Source organism: Solea senegalensis, linkage group LG1, assembly GCF_019176455.1.
Source record: "Solea senegalensis isolate Sse05_10M linkage group LG1, IFAPA_SoseM_1, whole genome shotgun sequence".
Classification (NCBI taxonomy): Eukaryota; Metazoa; Chordata; class Actinopteri; order Pleuronectiformes; family Soleidae; genus Solea; species Solea senegalensis.
The window spans coordinates 6,233,391-6,258,302 of record NC_058021.1 but is presented as its reverse complement, the minus strand read 5'-3'; the positions used below and the strand labels follow the sequence as shown (position 1 = coordinate 6,258,302).

Below are 24,912 nucleotides of genomic sequence, written 5' to 3'. Positions count from 1 at the left end.
AATGTATTGTTTGTGGTTATCATTCGTCAGCTCAGTACACCAGCCGTGCTGCACCTGAAAGCAAACCCGGGACCCATACTGTAGAAAAAAAGAAAAAAAGAAAAAAGTTTCTCTGAGTTTCACTCCCACAACATTCTGTCTGAAATTCAAGATTCAAGTTTTTTTGTTGAGAAAGGAGAAACAGAAAGGTACAGAAATAGAGACATAGCAAAACACAAATAGCCAATGTTAAGAATAAAAATACAAGTCTATGCACATGCACAAATAGGACAGGATTTGAGACCTTGCACATGTCGGTGGGCTGTTTTGAGTGGGTTATGTATTTAACAGTCCCTCACCGACACTCTTCCAGACCCGGTGCCAACACTGCCGCACCAACGCTGCAGCGCCATAAAGTGGTCAGTGTTCATCTACCTGAAGTACCACCTGCTTACACCCATCTGTGCTGCTTGTACAAAGCGGCGCTAATCTTATACAACTCCCATGAATGTGTCAGCGTCCAACACCCCGGCAGCACAGTGCAGCCAAATATCCAACAGTCTCCGAACCGCAAGAAGAAAATGTTGTTTCCTGGGTGTCGGAGCTCTTTCAGCTCTTTGAGCATCTGGAATCTCACTGGCAATGCTCTAACATCAACGCGTTGTCCGATCCTGGCGTCTGTGCACAACAACGTTCAAAGTATCACTTCAAAACAACAACAACAAAAACACACATGTGAGGTAACCGTGGTTGGATTCACTCGCTGATTGTAGATGTGACTTAACCTGATTCATTATTTGCATTCTCTCTGCATTTGATGTGTAAATTAGCAGTCCATCCATCGTCTGCAACTTTATCCTCCACATGAGGGTCATGGGTCACTGGAGCCAATCCCAGCTGACACACGGGGGCCAAAGGCAGAGCACACCCTGGACATTTGACCGGTCCATCACACAGAGACAAACAGTCATTTCACTCTCACATTCACACCTACAGTGTACAATTTACACGTGCACACACACGGCAGCATGCACATTCCAGCTCTTTTTGCTGCAAGGCAACAGCACTAACCACTACTCCGCCGTGCGGCTTCACTTAGCAGTCCTCTGTGGAATATTTACTACGAGAATCAGACCCTACACAGGCGTACAACATCGTTAGTATTCATAACGTGACATTTACATAATTTCTTGCTAATAAAATGCATCCTCATTACTCATTTCACAGACGGTGTGTAATTCAAACCTTTTTCAACATTGAATGATTATAGACTTAATCATTCGTTTGATGAACAATTATCACCCTCCGCTGTCTTCCCCTCTGCAGGCCGTGGACTACGAGAGTCGGAGCTCGTACTCTTTCTCCGTGGAAGTCCTCAACCCCATAGTGGACCCTCGCTTCCTGCGTCGGGGCCCATTCAAAGATCGAGCCTCCATCAGAGTCGCGGTGCTGGACGCGGACGAGCCGCCGAGGTTCTCCCGGGCGCGATATCACATGGACGTGTCCGAGAACTGCCCGCCAGCGTGCACCGTGGGCCGGGTCAGCGCTGTTGACCCCGATACTGGTCTGACCAATAATATCAGGTGAGGTGCGATGTCTCTGTACTGTATACGACTGGGTGACGTGACCAACGCCACAGTAGATATTGACAGCTGTTGCTATGACTATAAGACGACTGGATTGTTTTTCGATGAATTTATGGCCGTCGACAAACATTTCATCAGAAAACATTTGAAAAATGTGAGGTCAAATATTGAAAGCAAGTATTTTTGAGTCCATCCATCCACACTTCCTTCCACAGGAAGTGGAAACAAACCTCGCACAAGCACATTGAGAACACTGTGATAGTCATTTTTGCGTTTTTAAGAATGAATTAGTAATATACGAATGATCCGGTACCTCATGTGAACACTTCAAAAGAACTGAAATCGGATGCATTGTACTAACACAAAATTATTATTTTTCCATCTTGTTTTCTTGGACTCAAATGTTTTTGGCGACAGAATGTTGAATAGCTTTTTTTATCGCGCCATTAATAGGAAAACGATCAAGAGCCATTACAATCCATTTATTTTTTGACATGTTTTTTCGGTATGAAACGTTTAATAAATCAGGCTGTGAATATGAAAAAAGGTTGACTGATAATTTATGTTATTGTTGTACAAGAACAAACCTGTAAGTGCTACTGAAGTGGAGATTTCTGCTCGTATGAGGAAAAACCTATTATGAGGAATATGTCTTTAAAGATATGCAGATGCAAACAGTAATATAACGGTTTTAAAATGGCAATTCCAATGTTTATTTTTGACATTTTCTTTGAGCTACTTTGACAGAAGACATACTTTTGATGCAAAATAGCCCGCAATGCTTTCATTTTGGATAAAAGGATCGACAGTGTTTTAGTCACAGTTGACATTCTGTTTATTTAATTAAATTATTAACCATAAGAATGAATGGTTATCAATGTAAATGTGAATATAAGCTCACAAAATGCCCACACACACACAAGTTTCTTGTTTTCGTGTGTTTGTGGAAGGTTGTGTCTCACACAGTTGGACGAGAGAGGCTAATCAGTTTACATAATAATCCCAGAGAAGGATGCTTCTCTTAGCACCACCACTGGAAAAGTGCTAAAACTGAGAGTGTGGTGAGAATGATAGTTGCTGTTTTCTTTGCGATAATTAGATAATCAGTGTCACTTCAAAAGAGCTCCTATCATCAATGATAATCTCCCTATATTAATTTTTTTGGGCCGTTTGAATGCTAAACTCCTTATCACTCGCTCGCACATTTGCATTGTGTGCTTCCTTCACTCTGCACCCCACTGCCCCCGCCCCCCCCCACCTAACCTAACTTTTCTCATCCTTAATTTACTCACTGTATGTTCAACATCCTTCTCGCGCCACATTTATTGCCCTTCTTCCAAACTGTGTCTCTCCTCTAGGTTTTCTATCGATCCTCAGTCGGACCCAGAGGCTCTGTTTCGTGTCACGCCGGACACGGGCCTCATCACCACCGCCATGGAGCTGGACCGAGAACGCGAGCACTGGCACAACATTACTGTCATTGCAACACAGAGAGGTCAGAAGTCTCTCTTTTGTGCTCACTTTTAATAGCCCGACACTTTTACAGCCTTGGAAATGCTCTTATTAACAACAGAAAATCTTCCATGGAACCAACACTTACCCTCGTTGACACCAGTGAGTTGAAACTTTATTTTTACACCATCCAGTGTGCGGTGACGTTCCGCTAAGCAGCTTAGCTCTCGAGTCGTCAAGCCATGAGAGGAGTGTTGCCTGGCACCATGAATAGTTTGTTGCAGCACTTCCTGAGAATCCGTTCGATCTATATTGTGTGAGTTATCTGATGCGCCGATGGATTCCGTCTCGCGAGGATTTGGGTGGAAACGAGGAATTAAAGCAACAAATCGAGGACAAGCATGGCTTTACGGCACAGTAAAACTGCAGAGGAGAGTGGTAAACACCAGGTGATGATGGCCAGTCTGAGCAAACACTGAAGCACTTTACGGGCTGTGTTGCAGTCAGAAGTGACACCGCGAGTGAACAAAAGTGCAGCTGACAGAACAATCTCAGCTCCATTTAGTGGCTGCTCTGCAGCTTTTAGTCATGATCCATTGAGACTGTTGTTAACTTCTATTTCCAACTTTGGCCTCATCAAATCCCTGCGTGTTTACACTCTCTTTTCGATTACACTGTCTGTAAAGCAGAACCTCAAGCACGACGTGGTGGTGAGCGCAGTCTACAATCACAAAATGATGACGCTCCCCATTTCTTCCTATCCTGCCACCTTATTTATTGCATTAAATGTCCGACTCTCGTGTCGATTATTTCCTTTATAGGTTTCTTTGCAGTGTCGACAGGCCCTGTGTACAAGTGATCTTTCCATCTTGTGTGCAGATTAGTTATAGCAGAACACTTGATGGGCCAGATTTCTAAAGAGCTATAAATGGAGCCTAGAACAGGTGCAGATGTGTTGTTCTTTCTTTTGATTTACATTATGCTGAAAGACTATTATGGAATTATTGTTAAATAATGCAAAAAGAATTCCTTTAATGTCTCCAAAAAACACCAAAAAAAGAAAAATTGGCTCCTTATAGAATAAAATTGTTATTAATAATAAGGTTATATGGCATATAATTATGTCTTGAATCTATTTTCTTAGCAAACCAGGCGTATTTATCAGAGAAAGGGGTTAATATTCATGTGGTGCTGATGTGAGGGCTCGCGGCGTGCTCTCCTGTGGCCGTGTGACAGGTACACACAGACAGAAGTGCACTCCTTCCCCATAACAACGTTCACAGCTGCAGCTGAAATTATGATGAGGTCTGGCTGCCTGAGAGGACAGTAAAAAACTTTATGGATGTTTTGACGGCCCAGCAACATGGAGAGAGATGGGGGCAGTGGTGCAAAACAGAGACCTTACATGTTATTGCGTGTGAAAAACACAGTCTAGACAGTGAATGGGACACAGTTGCATTGCATAAAAAAAAAATGACTCTGGCAACAACAAAAATCCCGATCGCTTCACACGCACTTCACATTCATTTATAGGTCCAGTGTTTAAGAATTAGTGACATCTAATGGTGAGACTGCAGGATTGCATGTAAGCTTCTAATATATAGACGATATATATATATATATGTATATATATATACATATACAGATATATATATGTATACATATATATACATATACAGATATATATATATGTATACATATAGGATATTTTCATTCATCCCATCCGTGGAATTTATTGCATTACTAGAGAAAGGCATGGTGGGCATTTTAGATTCTATATTATGTCCATGAAAAATGCTTGTTTTCGCCAAAAAATCAAATTAAATCAAATCAAATGCTGAAATGTTAGTACTATTCACCTACCATAGGTCGAAACACCCCCGAATCCCCCTTTAAGCTGCCGGCAGGTGATGTCTCCTGCTTTTGGCAGGTGACAAACTATTTGGGTGTTCTTTTTAACCCCTAAAAATCAATCAAACTGACTGAAGCAGCACTTAAAGTATAGTTGGAGAATGCTGTCCAGTGGCTGTGTGCAAGGAGGAGAAGCTGTCTTCCCTGCCAAGACTTACTCTCGACAAAGTTAATCTTTACTCAGAGTCTACTCAGGGCTTCGCGTGGCACCAGTGTTTGTAGGACTGTGGAGGCAGCGCAGTGAGTGCCTGTCTTCAATAATGAGCTCTATCTAATAAACAGACTGTTGCAGGCAGTGTTGACATAAAGCTCAGTAGGAGCTCTGCCATGGCCACAGGCAGGCCAGATCAACCGGTGGCATTACAGCGAGAGCTCATTTTCAGCTTTTCAGCCATGGGAACCAGCCACTGTCATCCATGACACAGTGTTACTGCTCGAGGTTTGTGAACATGGTGTGGGAGCGTGTGTGCGTGTGTGTGTGTGAGAGATACTGAAGCTGTGCTGGGTACACCTGCTCAGATAAATGAGTAAAGATGAGTTCTGGTAAGCCCGGATTGTGTCTCACACAAGAGCAGCCTAAAATGTGATTGTGAAAGTTCAGCTCAGACTAAGACTCTCATGTGTTTTCGTGCATGTCTGTGAGAACTTGGTTTGAGTGTGTGTCAGTGTGTGTGTGTGTGTGTGTGTGTGTGTGTGCCAGTGAATGGGGAGTGGGAGACCATGTGCCAATCCATTTAAACTGCACCCTTGTGTAACTGCATGCAGATTGACTGCTTTCTATATCCCTCCTCTGCTCACTCTCTCAGAAATAGGCGCACATACACACTTGACTCTTGGGCTAAGAATGGCACAGTTTGATATGGAAAACTCTGATTGCAATAGAAGCCTCAGTTGTGCTCCTGCTGGGAGTCTGTGAGATGCAACGCAGGCCAAATGAAAACCAATGTACGACTGTATTCTCAGCCAAGTATGTGCTCAGTAATATCTGAGAGCTGTTGAAGCGTTTGAACAAAAACTCAAATGCTATAGCTCACCGAAGAGGACTATTTAATGGAAGTAATGGAGTGTGAAGTTGCACCTGTGTGTGTGGAAACACTGATTTTTTTTTTTTGTAATAATAATTCCCGTGCAGCTTTGTGCATTTTGGAGCTCTCCGCTGTAAACTGCTTGGTCGAATGCTTGACTCGGATCGTTCAAATACGGCGTGTCGCTTATACGCAGCAGAACGGAACCTCCTCTGTGAAAAGCAGGGATAAGGGAGTCTGCTAATATCACCTAACGATCGGCTCCCTGCACGGCACAGACTCCCAACAGAGACCCCACGAAACCACGACACGCGAACCCCTTCACGTTCACGCAGGAAAGTGACTGACACCGAGCAAAGACGAGCACCTTGCATCTTGTTCCTGAGGAAAAAGCTGCCGTTTCGTCACAGTCGCGATAGAGAATAGTTTCGGAAGTTACGTTAAGCCCCTTAAATAAAAGCAAAAGAGGCGAGGAAGACAGTGCAGATGAGGCGAGGGAGTTTAAAAGGCACAGAGAGTTGGAAGACAGCAAAATTGGATTGTGGACGTTGTTCCAACACAGTAGTTTATTTGCTTTTTTTTGGAAGCAAAGCGATCACTTCTCCAGTAAGTCATCCAAAGGATTTTCGAGCTGCTTCGTGTCTGGGTCCTGCATCTCTCTGTCTGGGTTTATTTTTCACAATGATGACAAGATGAAAGTGATGCTCGTGATTAAATGTCTTGGCCTGACGTGTTTCTCTCTCGTTTCAGACAATCCCAGCCAAGTGTCCAGAGTTCTGGTTGCAGTAGAGACGTTGGACCTGAATGACAACGCACCTGAGCTGGACAGGCAGTACACAACAGCCATGTGCGACTCGTCTTCCGCGGGTCAGGTCAGTTTGCGTTGAGAGTGACTTTTGTGCAAGATGACTTCTGTGGTCCCGTCTTTGCACTGCTCACAGTTCTCCGGACTTTCACATCTCAACACACAGTGACAACCATTTTCCCTGTCAGCCCGGATAACCAAGACTTTCATAAAGAACGGTGGAGAATGCTGAAGAGGACAAACAAACAAGTTCAGGGTGTAATTAATGTGAGGGCGCACATAAAACTATAAGAGTCACTGATAACAAACAAAAATGTTTGTCCAGCCTCTGAAAAGAGGAAGGAGTCAAAAAAATAAGAAGCAAGAAGCTGAAGCAAAAAAAGAGGGAGAAAATAATAGAATATACAGCTCAGGACACTGAAAAATGATCATGTAGCTTGACGCTTTAGACGCCGTTCTGCACGAGTGACCGTCCGACTGAGCTGGCCCAACAATAGCGCTTGTTCAGTGTTGTGAAAACAAAGTCAATAATATCCACACCACATCTGCTCTCATTGTCAATCCAGCAAATCTTTACTTCACTCACCAACCAAACCTTTGACAGAGAATAGTCATTTTTCATAGTTCATCGTGGAAATGCAACAAAAACCACAAAACCAGGGCTTTGGAATAAGGTGTAGATAACTGGAAATATCAGATAAAGTAAAAGTCAGTCTTGCTTTTAAATATAAAAGCGTTTATTTTTGTACCTTTTACATTGCTGTATACCTCATACTTTTTCTTACGATTCCAAATAGTAATAATAATGAGGTGTTACAGAAATGGCAGTCAAAAGAGTCAGAAACATTTGTTCTTGTTACAATTTACGTTGTGGGCAGCGATAGTTTGTCGTCTTTTGTGACGCCATGAAAAAGCACTGCTTCACAACACTGCTATGGGTTTATGGACATAAACAAAGCAGAATTAGACGTCTTTTTGTCCCCTCGCTGTCCGCGATCCGTCTCATTCTCCTCCTCTTCCGCGTCTGAATGATGATCCACGTATACCAGCCCTCTTGTTCGAGAATGGAATTCATGTGTGGCTTGTGTTTACGTGGCATATGTTGTATTCCGATTACTTGTGTCCATGTAAACATAGTTACTGATGACATTAACAATGTGTTCGAGTCAGGGACGCATGCCGACTGAAACAGGGGAAGCGAAATGGAACTCAGCCATCAGTAATTAGATCATTTACACCTGGGAATTTTCCTTCTGTGACCTGTCAAAAATGTTCTTTTTCAAAATCTACTTTGAGTGCCCGTACTAATCAGGCAACCGCAACCATCTCTAAACACGTCATTATTTTTGTCTGACAGGGGATTAGATAAGAGGCTTATGCTCTCCAATAGTGATGTCTCTCATAAAGAAGCTTCAAATCTGTTTCCATTCAACGTACGAAGCCCACTGTTCAAGTACGGGGAGCGTACGTCTGAGAGTACAGACGGACAATGCTCCGTCTATTCACATATGGCAGCGTGTAGCCACGGCTCCAACATTCAAAACGGAGGCAGGTGAATCCTCAATGGCCTGTTATCACACCGCAGCAGCCATTCACGTTGTAATTAAACTCCAGCCCTCGTCTCAGACACTCCCCCTCCCCGACTGTCCGTTGTGCTTTATGTGTGTTCATCATGGTGTTCTTACTCGATCATATCTCAGTTATAGGAATCATTCTCCTCAATCTCTCCCTGGAAACCGTTCGCTTCCTTTGTTTTGTTTCTCTTTTTTTGCCTCTCTTCTCTCTGTCTGTCCTTTTTCCATCTTAAGTGTCTCATGCTGGCTCCTTCACCATAATTTGGTGTCTTGGCTCATCTGTTTTTGTGCGTTGTCTTTGTTATTTTGCCACTGAATCTGTGATTTGTTGTTTTTTTTTTCCTTGTGCTGTTTTCTGTTTGCGTCTGTGAGCGGAAGAGAGAGAGAGAGAGATTATGATGTCTTTCCCTGTGTTAGTGTTGGGAATGCAATGTCTCGCTATGACGAGTCATTAGGCGAAAGGCGTCTGAACGCTCACGTGCGGCAGCTGATAACATAATGTGACTGTACATAAATCATCGGAATGACTGACTGAGAGGGAACGAGGCACCCTTCATCTCCGCGCGCTCATAGCTAGCACTCGAAAGCATCTCTGAGAGGAAGGGAACGCTTGCATGATGACAACTCAAGTTTTTCATTAAAAGGAAATTACCCATCAGCCCATGCAGTGGGACATTTTCTTTAGATTCATTTACTTACAATTTCTACCCAAGCCAAGACTTGTGCAGGTGCTATTACTAAATGGAAAGCCACACTGGATTAAGGCAACTCCCTTCAAACTGTTATTCATGTGTGGCGTGTGTGTGTGTGATGTGTGTGTGTGTGTGTGTGTGTGTGTAGTGCTGCAGGTGATGTGTGTGTGTGTGTGTGTGTGTATGTGCGTCGCGCGGTTCACATTCATGACTTGAGGGGACATTGCATTGACTTACATTCATTTCTTGGAGACTTACTCTAACCTTAACCACAATTACTACTGGCCTAATCCTAACCCTAACCCTAACCTAACCTAACCTAAAACATATCTTCACCTTAAAATGTAGTAATTTACGTTATGGGGACTTGCTTTTGTCCCCACAAGGAGGACAAGTCCCCATAATGTGACTGTGTAAACAGGTTTAGGTCCCCACAACATTAGTAATACCTGGGCGCGCACACACACACACATGCACGCATACACACGCACGCACGCCGCACTACACACACACACGCACGCACGCACGCACGCAACACACACACACACACACACGCACGCACACACACACACACATGCACGCTTACACACACACACACACACACACACGCGCGCACACTTACACACACACACACACACAAGCGCACACACACACACACACACACATCACACACACACACACGTGTGTGTGTGTGTGTGCGTGCGTGTGTGTATCAGACACAGCTCACTTGTGTCTCTATACTAATTGTTTGGCTCACTTTTGTTCCTGCTTGCGTTAGCTAATGGTTTGTTTTAAAAAGCACTCTCAGTGTAAGTGTTTCTCTCATTACCTTCTTTTTGTCTTGTCTGTGTGCTGTTCTCCTTCACACACACACACACACACACACACACACGTCCTCACCCAATCTCCTCTGCTCTCTCTATCTCTGTGTTTCAGGTGGTGCAGGTGTTGCGGGCGATTGATAGAGATGAGGGAGGGAATGACAGCACCGTGTATTTCAGCATCCCTCCAGAGTCCAGCGCTGCTCTCAACTTTAGCGTCAGGGACAGTGGTGGTAAGCACTCAATCTTTCAGTCTCTGTGTATTTCTCTTAATTCCTTCTTTCTTTCTTTTTTGTTCCCTTGGCAGACAGACACTGCTTTTTTTTCCCCTCCTACGTTTTTAAGGCTCTTAATCCCACAATTTCTTTCCGCCTTTCTCTTTCCATTTTCGTCTTTTCTATCACGCTCTCTTTCTTACACGCTCTACTCCCTACCTACCACCTCTCTTTTTCTGTCTCGGCCTCTCTCCTCCACCATCCATCTCCCAACTCTGGTGGCCCCATTGTTTTGCTTTGCTATTCTGCTCTTCTATTGTTTGTCCCTCTTGTTTGCCTTCCCATATCCTCTACATCCATCTTCTCCATCCAGCACTTTCCAGTGGAAAAGCTTTTGAGGGAATCAGAGCTGCTCTTTTTAATCCACTTCAACAGAATAGAATTTACCTACTTAGAATTTGTTTCCAGTACATCCTTTCTCTACTTCCTGAAGTAACACACAGGCTGCATACAGAGTGAGTACACAACTGTAGTGTTTAATTTGGCAAAAAATAAATGTACACAATGTAGATTCAACAAATCCACACAAAAGATGAACTCTGCTGAAATCAGAGTCACAAAAATGTCTTTTTTTTCTGAATTATAGTCACTCTCTTTGCACATGAAAACAAAAAATAATTGGTCCAGAAACACATTTACCAATAAATCACCTGTGAAGTTTTCTTGCAAACAAGCAAAGTAATTTTTTGCTGTTATTAAAATTCTCTCTGTGTGTGTGTGTGCTTAAAAACACACACAAATTACAACAAAAAACATTTGCAAACCTCAAACATTGTTGTGGAGTTCATTCATTCATTCATTCATTTTATGGCACATCATTTATTTTACATTGATACACAACATATCATTGTCTTTTCTCTCATATGACCTCTACTATAGTTTAATTCTCATTACCTTAAGATGTTTGGAGCATGTCAAAGTGTTTAATTACAGCAATATTCATTCGTTTTATTTGTTTACCTTTTTCTTTTTTTTTTACCATTTTGGACATAAACATTTATAGAATGTGAAACAATACATAATTATTCCCACTGAAGTTAGCAACTAAACATAAGAGTAATATTATCACACTACCCAGGAATGAATAATGTCAAATATTACCAATACATGTGTTTTTATAATCACAGTTGTATTTGTCACTTCTCTATGATGCTGCAGCAAGTTTTTCATGTGGCCTCTTAACATTTATGGATTCACAGGCTGCAAAAAAAAAGCCCCTTAAGTTTAAAGCCTTAGCTGCACAAACAAATGAACTGTGTGCAGCCTCTTAAAGCTGTACTTTATATACACCAGCACCTGCTTCCTTCTAAATCAAACAATCACATTTAACTTTATGTCCTGGCAAGAGGAAAAGTATTTTTATTTTCTTATTTGAATGTTTCTCGCGGCGTAACACCAACATTCCATGATAATTGTTTCTTTGTGCCCGTTAAACAATATTCATCATTTTTATCTTTGTGAGCTGTAATTTGCATGATTTCAAATAAATGTTAAATTGTTTCTGGCAGATGATCATTTTCAGCTCTGCGCACACGAGAGAAGCCACTGACTACCACGTAGAGTACAGTTGATATGATTGACACGTTAGGAACCGGTTTTCTACATTTTGCTCGTCTTGTCGACACATAACAACATTAGCATGCCATTAAAAAGTCATCATTCTCACATCAGACGTTCTATTTAACTTTATTTCTGTCTCTTTTGACTCCTTGGGGAAATATCTGGCTACGTCGCTGATGAATTCTCTCTCTTTGTTTGGCTGCTCGTTGCCAACTTCTTTGTGTTTGGCATCACACTGGTGACCTAAACTTGGCAAAAAATAATGAGTGGTGAACCTGCTCTAGTTGGATCCAGACTCAAGAGGATCAACACTCTGACAGGAGTGAATCAAAGGCTTCTTTTGTGTGTCATCCATGTTCTCATGTGGACAATTCCAGGCAGATTGTGGTTTGATCTGTGATTTAAATTACACAGGATTACAACGGTAATCAAGTCGCCTGGTTGTTTTTGTGTTTTAACTACAGTGTTGCCCACTGTCCTATATTGTTTGTTTTAAAAAACACCAAAAGCTAATCATTGGGGCATCATTTCCAGTTCGTGCTACCCCAAACACCATGATTAATTATCTTCCCTCCTCTCCATCTTCCTTCAGGCCCCACAGCCAGCCTGGTGCTCCTGTCCCAAATACAGCCACTGTCGCGCTCCCCATCCTCCACCCTGACGCTCTTCGTGCCCCTTGTCCTGAGGGACGGGACATCAGGCCTCACGAGCACCGGGACGGTCACTGTGTCCGTCTGTCCCTGCCTGAGAGGAGGGGCACAGACCGGGGAGAAAGAGAAGAACAAAGAGATGGAGGGAGAGTGGGACTCGGACCGAGAGGCAGTGTGTCTCCCTCAGCACTCCACACTGCCGTCCCCTGGTCTCAGTACTGCCGCCCTGTTGGCCATCCTGGCCTGTGTCGCTACACTCCTCGGTAAATATTTAAATACGAAGATTTCCTTTCATAGACTGTATATAAAAATGGACGTAGTAGCTCCACACACTCAAACTTCACCTGCAGCCTATTGTACAGTCCTAGCTGTCAATAAAATAGATACAGTATGTGCCGCGTTTTATTGTCTGTTTTGCTCTTGATGGGATGTCGAGCAGCAGAGTAACTGCTTTTTCAATACAGTCTATGATTTTTATGAACACAGAGGTGATGATTATAAAGCGTTAACAACAACAGCGTTAAAAAAGAGTCTTACTTGTAAAACTTGCGTCGGGTTTTTACGACAGCATTTTGTGTTGTATGTAGTAAACAGTAAAGTAATGCCATTAAGATTTACCACCTATAAAGGAGTTTAATGCGTATCTATAAATAAAAAGATGAGTAAATAGTGTTTTATCCTCCGCTACATCCCTGCAGGCTTAATCTGCATATGAAAATAATGGAAGCAGCAGCGTAAATATTTCTCTTAGTCACAGCTGCTCAGTGGCCGCGTTTACTTTTCCTCACCATTTTGGTCCAGTTATCTCTTCTGGCAAGGTCAGCATTAATCACTACTAAAAGAATGATTGTGAGTGATTATCTGGGACCCCTGGATTTTGATTGCAGCGTAATAAAATGTCTCAAATGCTCAACTGGATCACGTCGAGGTGCTGAGAAGGCTTTGGCTCGGGGCCAGCATCATTGTCATTTCTATTCAGTCTGTTGGATCACTACTCATGCCTGGTACTATGGAGGCATTATCATTCTGGAAGAGACCAGATCAATCAAGACAGAGACGCAACATGGCGTGAAGGTGATCGCGCAAGAGTCGCCGGGAATTCAGTTCTCCAAGTGAAAAGGGCATAAACTATTTGAGGAAACGCATAAAACTTCACAGGGGCTGGAGTTTTGCTCCTCGCGTACTGATCTTTTGAAAGCACATCCTAATCCCACTGCAGTATGGTAAATGTTCTTCAGAAGTGCTGGTAGTAGCGTATTAGACAAGAGTTTTGCATACAGAAGTTTGGATTTGGAGCCACTTGGTTACCACATGTGCCATAAAGCGAGAATGCATGGCCATGTCATGTAGGTGAGCCCTTAAATCAGGGGTGTCAAACATACGGCCCGGGGGCCAGATCCGGCCCGCCAGAGGGTCCAATCCGGCCCACAGGATGAATTTGTTCAAATTTCACACTAATCTAAACGTAATGTCAAATGCTCCAGATACCAGTGACTAAATATGTGTACCTTTATAGATCCAGTGTGCTGTGTAAATAGTAAATTTAGTCACGATATTGTTGAAATGGCACTTATATTTCTCAAGAAATTTCGTGTTTTGTAAAATTATCCTTCATTAAATGTAAAACAAAGGAGTTCTTGTTGTTCATAAGTTATTATTCTATTATTTTGCTATTTTTACTGGTCCGGCCCCCTTGAGATCAAATTGTGCTGTATGTGGCCCCTGAACAAAAATGAGTTTGACACCCCTGCGTTAAATCATTATGAAAGATGCATTTAAGATTAGTTGAACCACCTAAAGTAAATCCATACAGAAAAAACAAGCGCATACATGTAAATAGATATGAATCCAGAGTTTGCTTTTCTCCGCCTGAACTGACACTTGACTGAATCTTTGTGGTTTGAAAGCCTTTTTGTAACTAATTCCGGCTTCATTCACACTAATCCTTGTTCATTTAAAAACTGTAATATGCCTGTCATCCACATTATAACCACAGTTTTAGACTCTCCTAAACTGGGAAGTTAAGAGAGCATCGTTTTTGCATCTAATCATAGAGTTTAGGAACATAAAGTTAGCTGCAGTACAGTATTTGAATATGTCACTATTTAAGCAGAGAGAGGTGATCTAAGAGTACAGATTTCCCTCACAATTGTGTGGATGTAGATAGATAGACGTATTTATTATAAGCATTAATTCATAAGTAACAAAAAAATAATCTTGAACTTAAAAGAAACGTGTTTAATTGGTCAATCATCCTTGAAACTTTTTGGTGAATTTTGCTCGACCTCAGGATCAGTCGAATGTGAATCATAAAAGTCATTTACGGACATAATATTTGTTACTCACTGGCCAATGTTTGGATTTTGGACTTCTGGACTAAAGATTTGCCCACTTTATACACATTCTTAATCTGCGTCGCGTTGACTTGAACGAGGTTTCTGCTCTGTTGGTAGATAGCGTCGCAAACCCGACCTCTTTTTTTAACCAAAGAAAGACTTGCTGGTTAAAGCTGTGCTCTTTGTCCTAAGCCCTGGGTCAAGTTGTGCTGCCTGCTCTGGGACTATAAGGTCATGAGAATATAAAGTCTATTTGCTTGGCTGGAGCTCAAAGTCAATTACAGACTGGAGGCATGCAGCCTACTGATATGATATATGAGCCCTCTGACCTAAGCCCTCTTCTGTATTCGTGTTGACTCTGTGTCTCACCCCTCTTTGTCTGCCCAATTCTTTTTTTTTCTCACTCTCATTCTCCTCCCTTCCCTTTATTTCCCCTGTGACTTGTGCCTCCCATGTTCATCATTCTTTTTCCAATTTCTCTCCCGTGCCTCAATATCCTTTTCTTTTTCTTTTTCTTTTTTTTCCTGCAGCGGTGAGTGCCCTGTCACTGTCACTGCGGCGTCAGAAGCGCGACTCCCTGTCACCGCTGGAGGAGGACGACGTGCGCGAGAACATCATAACGTACGACGACGAGGGCGGGGGAGAGGCTGACACGGCCGCCTTTGACATTGCAGCGCTGCAGAGTGCGCCGCACAGCTCGCACTCACGTGGCTACCGCACGCTGGACAGCAGGAATGTGTGAGTGGCAGAGGGAGAGTGTGCGTGTGTGCGTGTATGTGTGTGTTTAATTACAACACGGCTGACGTCTTATAGAAGGGAAACAAAGTTAACCCCTCAGAATGTAAAACCTTTCATCTCCATCCAGCTCTTCATTGATCCACTCAAGTGTCCGATGGAGCCGTAACTCCGAGGTCGTGATCAGTCACCGCTGAGAACGCTGAGGCAGACGGCTGTGAAGCTCCTCGCTCCTCGGAGACCACTTCATTGTGCTCTTTTGTATTAGAGCTTGTTTATGTGCAGCCACATTAGAGAGTCATTTGCAGCCACTTTGATGTTTCCGTGAGACGCTGTTATTGCTTTCGGACTAATAAGTTCAGATGAATTCACGCAAGCCGCACGGCGCTGCCATGCACGAGTACAAAGGCCGTCGCCTTCTTATTAAAACTTGCTCCTGGCAGTGAACGGAAGTGGACACAGCGACATGATAAACCTTTCCGAATCTAATGCAATCCAATGAAACATTCTGGCAATAATAATAACAAGAGTGGTACCTCTGTGAACCTTTTAATATTTAATTTCTGTTGTTGATGTGTCACAGAGAAGACTCCAGTGTTTACGAAGAGAAGCTGTAGCTTGTGGACTTGTCGTATTGTATTGTTTTTTATATATAGCTCTGTTTGCCTGTCGGGTGGTGGTGGTGTCGGTGGTGGTTCGTTTGATCTGTGGCTGTGTAGGCAGTCTAAGAAAGTAACCATGATGTTGCTGTCAGGCTTATCTTGCTTGTGCACAACACATTGTTAATGCAACACCAGCATCACAGCAGTTTGTAATTTCATCCCCAGAATACAGCGATACAACTGTGATAGTCTGGCCTCAGTGTGATATCAGAGAAGTTCACCAGTCACTTCAGGATGAACTGATTACACTTTGGTGACCAAATGTCCCTGGAATTTGTCACGGAAACATAATTATACCTATCATAGTTATTGCTTTGCATAAAGATCTATACTGCGTCTCTTCTACGAGGGTCTGCACACGGACACTGATCTAAACTGTGACTTGATTTAAAGAGTCATTTCTACAAGTGTCCCAAAGGGATAATAAAACTCCCAAAGTTCCCCTTTAAATAATCATAATATATATTTTTCGTAATTATTCAGTAAAACATGTATTAATAAACGCCTTATCAAGGGGGGGCGCCGGTGCCAATCCCAGTAGACGGAGGCGGGGTCACACCCTAGACAGATCACCAGTCCATCACAGGGACACATTTAAAAACCATTCACTCTCACACTCACACCTATGGTCAACTTAGAGTGTCCAATTTGCCTGATCCCCAAATCTACATGTTTTTGGACTGTGGGAGGAAACCAGAAAACCCGCAGAAAACCCGGAGAAAACCCAAGTCCACATGCAAACTCCATGCAGGAAGGCCCTTGGTCGGGAACCCGTGCCAGAAATGCATTTATTCACAATGTTGCTCTACACATTAGAGTCTTTTGTGACATAAAGTGAACATGCTAAATAAATGTACTAATAATTTACTTAAATTTGTTGTGTCTTACAGTCGTTACACACAACGTAACCATGAAAAAGCTCGCACCTACAGCTGGGCTCAGAATCCGGGTGTGGATCACAACTACTCAGGACCAGGAGGAGGAGGAGCCCTCTATGGCCGACTCTGTTACAGCAGCCACACTTTACCAGTTCTCCGGCGCACTCCAGGGGGAACATTTGAACCCGGCTTAGCAGAGCTCGGGTACCGCTATCCTGGAGGCCAACCTGACCACTCACTGGTCATCCAGAACCAGGGGGCCATGGTAGGGCCCATGGAGTCAGGGGCAGTTTACATAGCCCCCAACGACCTCAGCACGGGAAGCCGAATGGGGAGTACTGCGGGAAGTCGAGACGGGACTGCAGTGAGCACGTCGGACGGAGGAACGCCGAGGACCAGTGACAGCCAGGAGAGAGGAGGGGGCACAAGAACTGCAAGTAACTGCACAGAGGGGAGCAATGAGGACCACGTGAACCACAGTCAAGATGTTGATTGGGTAAGAACTACATTGACCCTCATAGAAAAGCCTTCAGGCTGCTTTTCACTGTCTGCAGCAATTATGTAAGTCATGTACTGCACCATCCTAACTAAGTTAAACTGAAGTAGGCTGTTGCATTTCTATCTGCATATCAGAGGTCATCTGTGTCCATATTAACATAATGCAAAAACAGAGTGTATAACACTTGACCATGAAGGTACACAGGGAATTCAGTGGTAACAGGAAGCTTGTTGCCTCTTCTGCAGTTGTAGTTTCAGAAAGTACAAAGTGAAGAGTAAAAGAGGTCATGAGACTCAAATTAAGTGATAAAATGTGTCTTCAATGAGTTTTCAAAATAAAAAGAAGATAGCATAATATAGATATATTTTTTTTTTTGTGCAAAATTGATGTATATTTAATTGAAAAATGAGCAGTATGGAATTTTGTCTTAAAGTGCACACACATCAAATGTAAAACCAACGTTTTTTTTATGTTGCGTTACACGCGTTGTCTGCAGTGGGATTTACTCTGTCACTGACTTGCCCGGGGCTAATTCCACAGCTAACTACTGTACATTCAACATTGTGTCATGAGAAATTTTCATTTCACTTAAAATATTTAAACCTGCGGGTTTCACACCGTGCGGATCAACTGCAAGCACTCTCGTGTTAAGTTTGGTGGGAAAGTACCATTCGAGTATGTGGCAGTAACGATGTGATAAATTTCACTGCAGAGAAAAACTTATTTTATGCATTACTTAATGAAAAGACCTTTGTAATTTTATGTTGTAATCAGGTTTTTTAGACGAGCGAGGTTAGAAAATTGGTAAAGTAATTATGTGCGTTGCCATGAAGTCGTTAACATTGTATTTAGCTGTTGTGCTGGAGGGTAAAAACTGCTTGGTAATGAGCTTCATCCTTCACTCTCCACTGTGCAAATAATGCATACTCACTGTGACACTTGCATATGAATGGCTCGTGTTCTGCAGCACAGGTTAATACATGAATGTATGGACGGCAAAATGATTCCAGAAGGAGAGAAAGTGATCGATGTTGCATTGAATGAGGAATTAAAATTGAATAATTGACATGATTAAAAAGAAATGGCTGCACGGGAAAATCATTAAGACGGATTTCATAAATTAAACAAGGAAATGAGAACGCAAGGCAGTAATTAAGCAAATGCAAAAAAAATGAAAGCAGTCTGAATTCAACATTTTTGCAGAGGTGTCAGGACAATAATCGAGGAAGATGATGATTCTGATATACTGTATCAGCACATTTGTGTCCTGCTTTTCATTATCTTTTCTGTGTTTCCTTTTTATTTAATAGGCCATAGCAAGGCTATCTGGCCCTCACCTTATTTAATTTTCAAATATTTTATCTCTCAATCACTCTCCTCTCCATCTCCCTCTCACAGTGCAGTGTTAGCTCGTTCTAGTGTTGAATTAATATCTATGACTCGGCTTTTCTTACACTCCATTCTGCTCATTGTCTGCCTCTCATTTTTATCACTGACCATCCATCGCTTTGCCTCGCTTTGGGGCAATATGTCATCACACTCCCCCATCTTTCTGCCTTTAATATACCGCTCATTAAACGATCCCTCCCGCTTGGTTCAAAACATTCTCATCCCATTTTGTGTCGCTGTAACCAATCCCAACTGCACCACACCTCACCCCAGCTCCGAAGTGAACCCACTCATGCCCACCTACGTTCCCACCAGGTGCAGTCGGAGACTTTACCCAGGGAGCACACCCATCTGGTCATGACCCGCTCCGGCTCCATGATTGGCCAGGGTCACGGCGCAGGAGGCTGGGGGAACGAGTCAGCCACGCTCCCCCTGGCAGGACGCCGGGCGTCTTGTGCTGGTTCAGCCCCAAAAGGCACAAGCTCTGGCCAGGCTGAGTCCGACTCCAGTGCAGGAGGTGGAGGTGAAAGAGGAGGAGGAGGAGGGTGTGGAGGTGGAAATGGAAGTGGGGGTACATCCACAGATGGACAACACCAACCTGGCAATGGACGCAACTACACCACAGGCCTGCAGGGGGACATGTCTGGACAGAGGGACTTTGCTAGCAGCTTGGGGAGACGAGGACTGGAGATAGGGAGCAACTTTGTGGTGGCACGGCCAGACAGGGAGGGTGGAGGGATATCACTGACCGGGACTCCACCTGTCTACACAGATGCACCTGGCTTTATTGGGAACTGGCGTGATGGGATGGGTCTGGGAGGGTATGTCTTGGGTAGGAGAGATATGACCCCGCAGCTTTTGCCCTTTCCTGGGCAACCTAGAGGAGTGTATGGTGGAGTGATGGGTTTTGGTGCTGGTTGGGTTCCAGGGATGGAGGCAGCCAGAGGTTCACCTGGGCCTGGGGGTCCCTCCTTGGCACTGAGGGTGGGTGAGTTCCTACGTCTGCGTCTCGCCCAGGTCACGTTCGATCCCTCACAGCCACCATATGACTCTGTGCAAGTGTACGGCCTTGAGGGAACAGGTTCCAGAGCCGGATCCCTCAGCTCACTGGAGAGCGAAGGCGAGAAAGAGGCAGAGAAAGAGGATTGGGGCGCGGGGCTGGACGAGTGGGGTCCACAGTTCCAGAAATTAGCCCAACTCTTCATAGAAAGGGAGAAAGAGAAGGAAGACAAGGATCAAGCTGAAGACGGGGCCAAAAAAGAGAACGGAATGAAGGGGGACTCAGAAAGGAGAGAGAGAGGAGAGCAGACTGGAGATGAGGGGAAAGACTGAGGAAAGATGAAAATGAAACAAATAGGGCAAAGGGAGTACAGGAGGAAGGGAGGGAAAAGGAGGATGATGAAAAGGCAACCAGAGCTAGAATAATGTGAAGAGAAGTTAAAGGGGAGAAAGATGAAGAGGCAAAGTAATAAAAAGAGACGGAGAAAAATGAGCTGAGGGAGGATGGAGAATGCAAGGGCAGGGTAGGGAGTGATTGATGTAATTTAAAGCAATAAGTGTTGAAACGCTGATATGGTTGAGCACAGATACTGAGACAATGCAGAGGCTGCTTTTGCTTGAGGGCAGCAACAATTTGTTAAACGCTTTGGACGAAGAAAAACAGCCCAAACATCCAAGACTCGATTTAATTCAACTCTCACGTATTGGAATGAGAAACAGCAGGAAACAAGGAAGGAGGCGGTCCTCGTCTCATGTCAGTGTGTGTGTGTGTGTGTTCAGTTGTCTGCGTGTGCGTTTGCGTGTGATTGAACTCTGTGAAGACAAACACGGTGGCACAAGCAAAGAGCGCGTTGAGTCGTGTGTTGATTAGTGTTCGAGTGTGAACTTGTGCGTATTTGAACAAAGACGTAGGAACAGTGGCAGGAACAGACTCTGGAGATAAATCCAGAGACTCTTTAATGAACGATGACACCAGAGCCCCAGCATTAGTTTTCAGAGACATTGTGAAAGAGTAAACATTTAACAAGGAACGTTAGGAAAGTGAGAAAACAATGAAATCTATATTTGAGTATAAAATTAATGGAATGGGAAATGGGATATATATATATATATATATAGAGAGAGAGAGAGAGAGAGAGAGGGCTGCGGAAAGTGAGACAATGTACAGAATTTACTTTTTAAATTCCATCTACAGTGGCGGAAAATTGAATTATTCAGTTCAGTATTTCATTCCAAATGAAAATGATGAATCATTTAAATCCTGCAAAAGATTCTCCCTCCTCTCAGCCCACGAGGAAAACAGACATTGTGAAAAATTTTAATGATTTAAAGTGTGCTCTCACACACACACACACACACACACACACAACTCCTCTCATACCCTCTGGCATTTTGTAGTTGACTCTTCATCTGTTTACCGAGATTTACATACAAACACAGACACACTATAAATGATAAACACAACAACACCATGTGCAAGTATTCAGTTGACCATATGGAGTAATGATGAGTCTATTATTTAAGGGGTTTTTTTTCCTATGGAAGGAGTAGCGCCCGCTCGTAGTCTCACTTAATCTTCAGGACAAATCTGCATGAGTCTGAAAACACAAGCCCAAAAAAAGGTTAACACGGCAACCTGTTCCCCCACTAAACGCTCATACTGCCCGAATTGAAATATTCTGCTAAGTAAAAAAAAAAGAGAAGAAGAATGGGACAGCGCCACGCTGACGTACCGTGATAAACTTTTTTGTTTTTGTTCCCGTTAAAGGTCAGGATGCAGGATGAGCTGGACTTTTCAGCTGGAATGCACTTTTATACTGTGTGATGTTCAGTAATAATAACAATGTCAAAGATTACGGTTGTTTTTATAAGATGTCAATTAAACAAAAAAAGAAATGTTTAAATGTGTGTAAAAGCATTTCAATTGTAAATACCACTGGATATTATAGCAAAAGAGAGTATATGAAATAAGTTTTAAAAAAAAAAAAACCACATGTCCAAACGGAGCACTGCTGGGACTGTCTGTATGTACGGTCGACAAGAAATGGATCAATGGTGCTGGTCTTTGCAGCATCCTGGACTACAAACAAGACCCACATCTCAACATCTGTGTGCTAAGTGAACAGTTTTGGGGCTTGTTTTTGTGGTTGCTGACACATGAGATGGACAAGCCAAGGATTCAATTATATATGTGGCCTCTGGCAAAAGTTTGTTGTGAAAAATATTAGGTTGCAGGAAGCCTGTGAGCTCGCCTATCCCAGCAAGGAAACAATTTTGATGAAAATCCACTGGTGTGAGAAGAAATTTCCCTACTGGGCAGATAACAAATATCCGTATTATTCCTTAAGTCTGGATTCTTATTCTGCAGAAGTAGAATGAGAATTTGTAATGAGCTTTGAGCCCATTGCTGCCTTTAGTGCTGCATTGCCTGAAAGACGTGGAACAAAGTTTTACACACTGCTACGTCTCTTGGAAAAAAAAATAAAGTAATATAAATAAATAAATGAATAAATACGAGGGCCTGTGTATTAGAGGTCATTTTTGATAGACCGCTATGAAACCGTTCAAACATTTCAGGCAGTGCAACTCGTAGGCAATATTAAAACTGCCTCGACCTCTCCACACACAGTATATTTTTTTGAGTCCGGACAGGAAGTTGACCACAGAGGCTGACGTGAATGTGGACATGTTTTGGTGCGCCATCACAGAAATGTCACCCCTCATACCCCTGGTTCACTGTAAAAGCCGCACACGTAAGTCAAGCTCCAGTGCTGTTTGTGTCCGCCACCCTCGTCTTGTGCTCTCAACACTTTGACAAGCGGGATGTCAGACTCCACGTTTGAAATCAAGTCCATATATACCTCTGTACTCGTTACAGTACCAACGGACTCGTCCATGCAGTGGACCGATGTACAAATACTGCACAGTCACCATAGAAGAGCAGTGGGTGCAGAACCTCGGGAGAGTGGGACAAGGCTCTGAGTTCTGATTATTTTTGGCTGATTAACTTACTAACTCAACACCCACAAGCTTCTTAAATGTTGTCTATAGATGTGTAATATAGATATATGGTTTTTGTTTTTGGTAATTAACTCTATTTAGGAACTTTCTTGATCATCGTTCTCCAAAAGTCATTGAATCCGACTTTCTTGAAGATGTCCCGCCCCCCCCATCTCATCCAAGAGGCTTCTTCAGCTCTGGAAGTTGTTGGTGACGCCCAATTTAGTGTGCAGCCCCAATGAATGTCATTGGAACACATTGGAGATACTGTGAGCACTGCCCACTAACTTCCAGAGGTGAAATGTCTTGGTTATGTAATGGTAAAAATCACTGGATTGCATAACAGAAAACGGAAAACACAGCATCCAGTATGGTCCAAAAAAACTGTCCTTATTTCACTAAGGACAGACTGAAAAGTGTATATTGTTTAAAAGAATACTGTATTAGACTGATATCAGTAGCTCCTCAAGGCTGTGCTATCAATACTGGACATGAAATTGGACAGGAAAACGTGGTACTGAGTCATCCCTAGTAATTTACTCCTTGCCAACAAGAGAGGACAGCAATTGCACTTCACTGTTTCTGCCAGTTTTTCTATCAGCTCTAATTATATCGTGCTCGCTGAGATCTGGGCCAACATAACGATAAGGAGTTCACCAAAGCAAGAAACACAAGTTTATAGTATTTCAAGGAGCCTTTTGGTTAGCCAGCCAAGTACAAGTCGATTTTCCAAAAAATACATCACAGTTGACAGAGTTAGAACACCAAGAACCATTTCAATCAAATTGCAAAATAAAAGTTTGTGATAAAAGAGACTTTAAGATACGTCTCCTCCACAAACTGGATTCCATAATCCACTCTGCCCTTTTGCATTATTTTATAAATGTTGCCTGTTTTGTGCAATTAATTCATTTAGACACGACGACCTTTGATGGCGAACTATCACCATCAAACAGCCGAACCAAGAGAGCGGAGAGCAGAAATCTTTTTTCTTCCTTGGTTTACAGCTTCAATTTGGATTTATTCGAACTGGTCACGTAAAGCAAATATACACCTGGTTTACCTCAAATGGCTGCTTAAAACTTGGAGCTTTGAGAATAAGTAGTAAATGAATGTTTTGCTTTGCCAAATCATCGCGTGGGCAATGTTTTCCTGTGATTTTATGTGAAATGTGCCAACTCTCTCGTCTGTGTCTAAAAGGGAAAACTCTGCTCATTTTCATAATGACATTTCCATTTTTGGGCAGCCAGTGCAAAAGCAATTTCCCCACTAAATCAGTAAGTGACCTTCCCCGTCAGTCTAATTATGTGGTTTGTTTCATGGTCTTGATTGGCTCCAGGTGTTTTATCTCTGCTGATTGGTCTAATTCAAATCTGCGCTCCGGCTGATTGGTCAGAATCAAAGCGATGATCCTTGCTGATTTGTCTCATTTCGGAGTTGTGGAGTGCCGCAGCGACTGAAACACTTGATGGGCCTGATTATCCCAATCAAAAGAGTGACGAGTTGAATCATTTGTTTGGAACGGAATGAAATGTTGCGGTCGTCTCTCTACGGCGGCTGCGTTTTTAGCTCAAATACACCAATTCATGGTGACAGATGCAAGTGTCACTCTGTCAGGAAAGACCTTTCCACCAAGGAAACATGAACTCCCACTCAAGAGATGAGTGTCACCGCAATATCTGAATAACTAAACCCTGTTGACATGTAGCTCAACTGCGCTTGATTAAGATCAGAATGATTTCTGACCGAAAGAGTCCTCTTGGACACCCCCCCCCATTGGTTCTGCACCCCACCAGTGAATTCATTGCTCCTGCACGATGTTGATACAATTCCACAATTGCGTGCTGAACACAGTGTATTTATTTCTGTTGTACTTTTTCTTTTTGTAAATTTGAATAAAAAAGCGGACAATTTCAAAGAGATGAGTCAGCCGTGCTCTTTTTTGCAGTCTCTGGATAATCAGACTTTTGCTGCCTGTGTGGAGAAAAAGAGACAGAGAGTGATTATGAGATGTGCTGTGGATAAAACTGTGTGTGTGTGTGTGTGTGTGCACCTTGTGAGTCGGTGGCATTGCCTTGTCAAAT

The 24,912-nt window shown here is 43.1% G+C and overlaps 1 protein-coding gene across 3 annotated transcripts in view; it reads left to right on the top strand.

The window, feature by feature from the left end:
• LOC122773795 (cadherin-2) overlaps positions 1-23,256 on the top strand; it is an 88,996-nt gene extending 65,740 nt beyond the window's left edge. Inside the window, exons 6-13 of one of the 3 annotated variants that reach the window (XM_044032727.1) lie at positions 1,306-1,562; positions 2,924-3,060; positions 6,704-6,825; positions 9,961-10,078; positions 12,273-12,593; positions 15,197-15,404; positions 16,954-17,437; positions 19,145-23,256. In XM_044032727.1, the coding sequence (XP_043888662.1) occupies positions 1,306-1,562; positions 2,924-3,060; positions 6,704-6,825; positions 9,961-10,078; positions 12,273-12,593; positions 15,197-15,404; positions 16,954-17,437; positions 19,145-20,161 (2,664 nt within the window). In that variant the 3' untranslated portion in view covers positions 20,162-23,256. Of the gene's footprint in view, positions 1-1,305; positions 1,563-2,923; positions 3,061-6,703; positions 6,826-9,960; positions 10,079-12,272; positions 12,594-15,196; positions 15,405-16,953; positions 17,438-18,838 lie in introns of all 3 variants that reach the window. The other 2 variants (XM_044032718.1, XM_044032736.1) reach the window with 2 other exon arrangements.
• Positions 23,257-24,912: the final 1,656 nt, after the last annotated feature.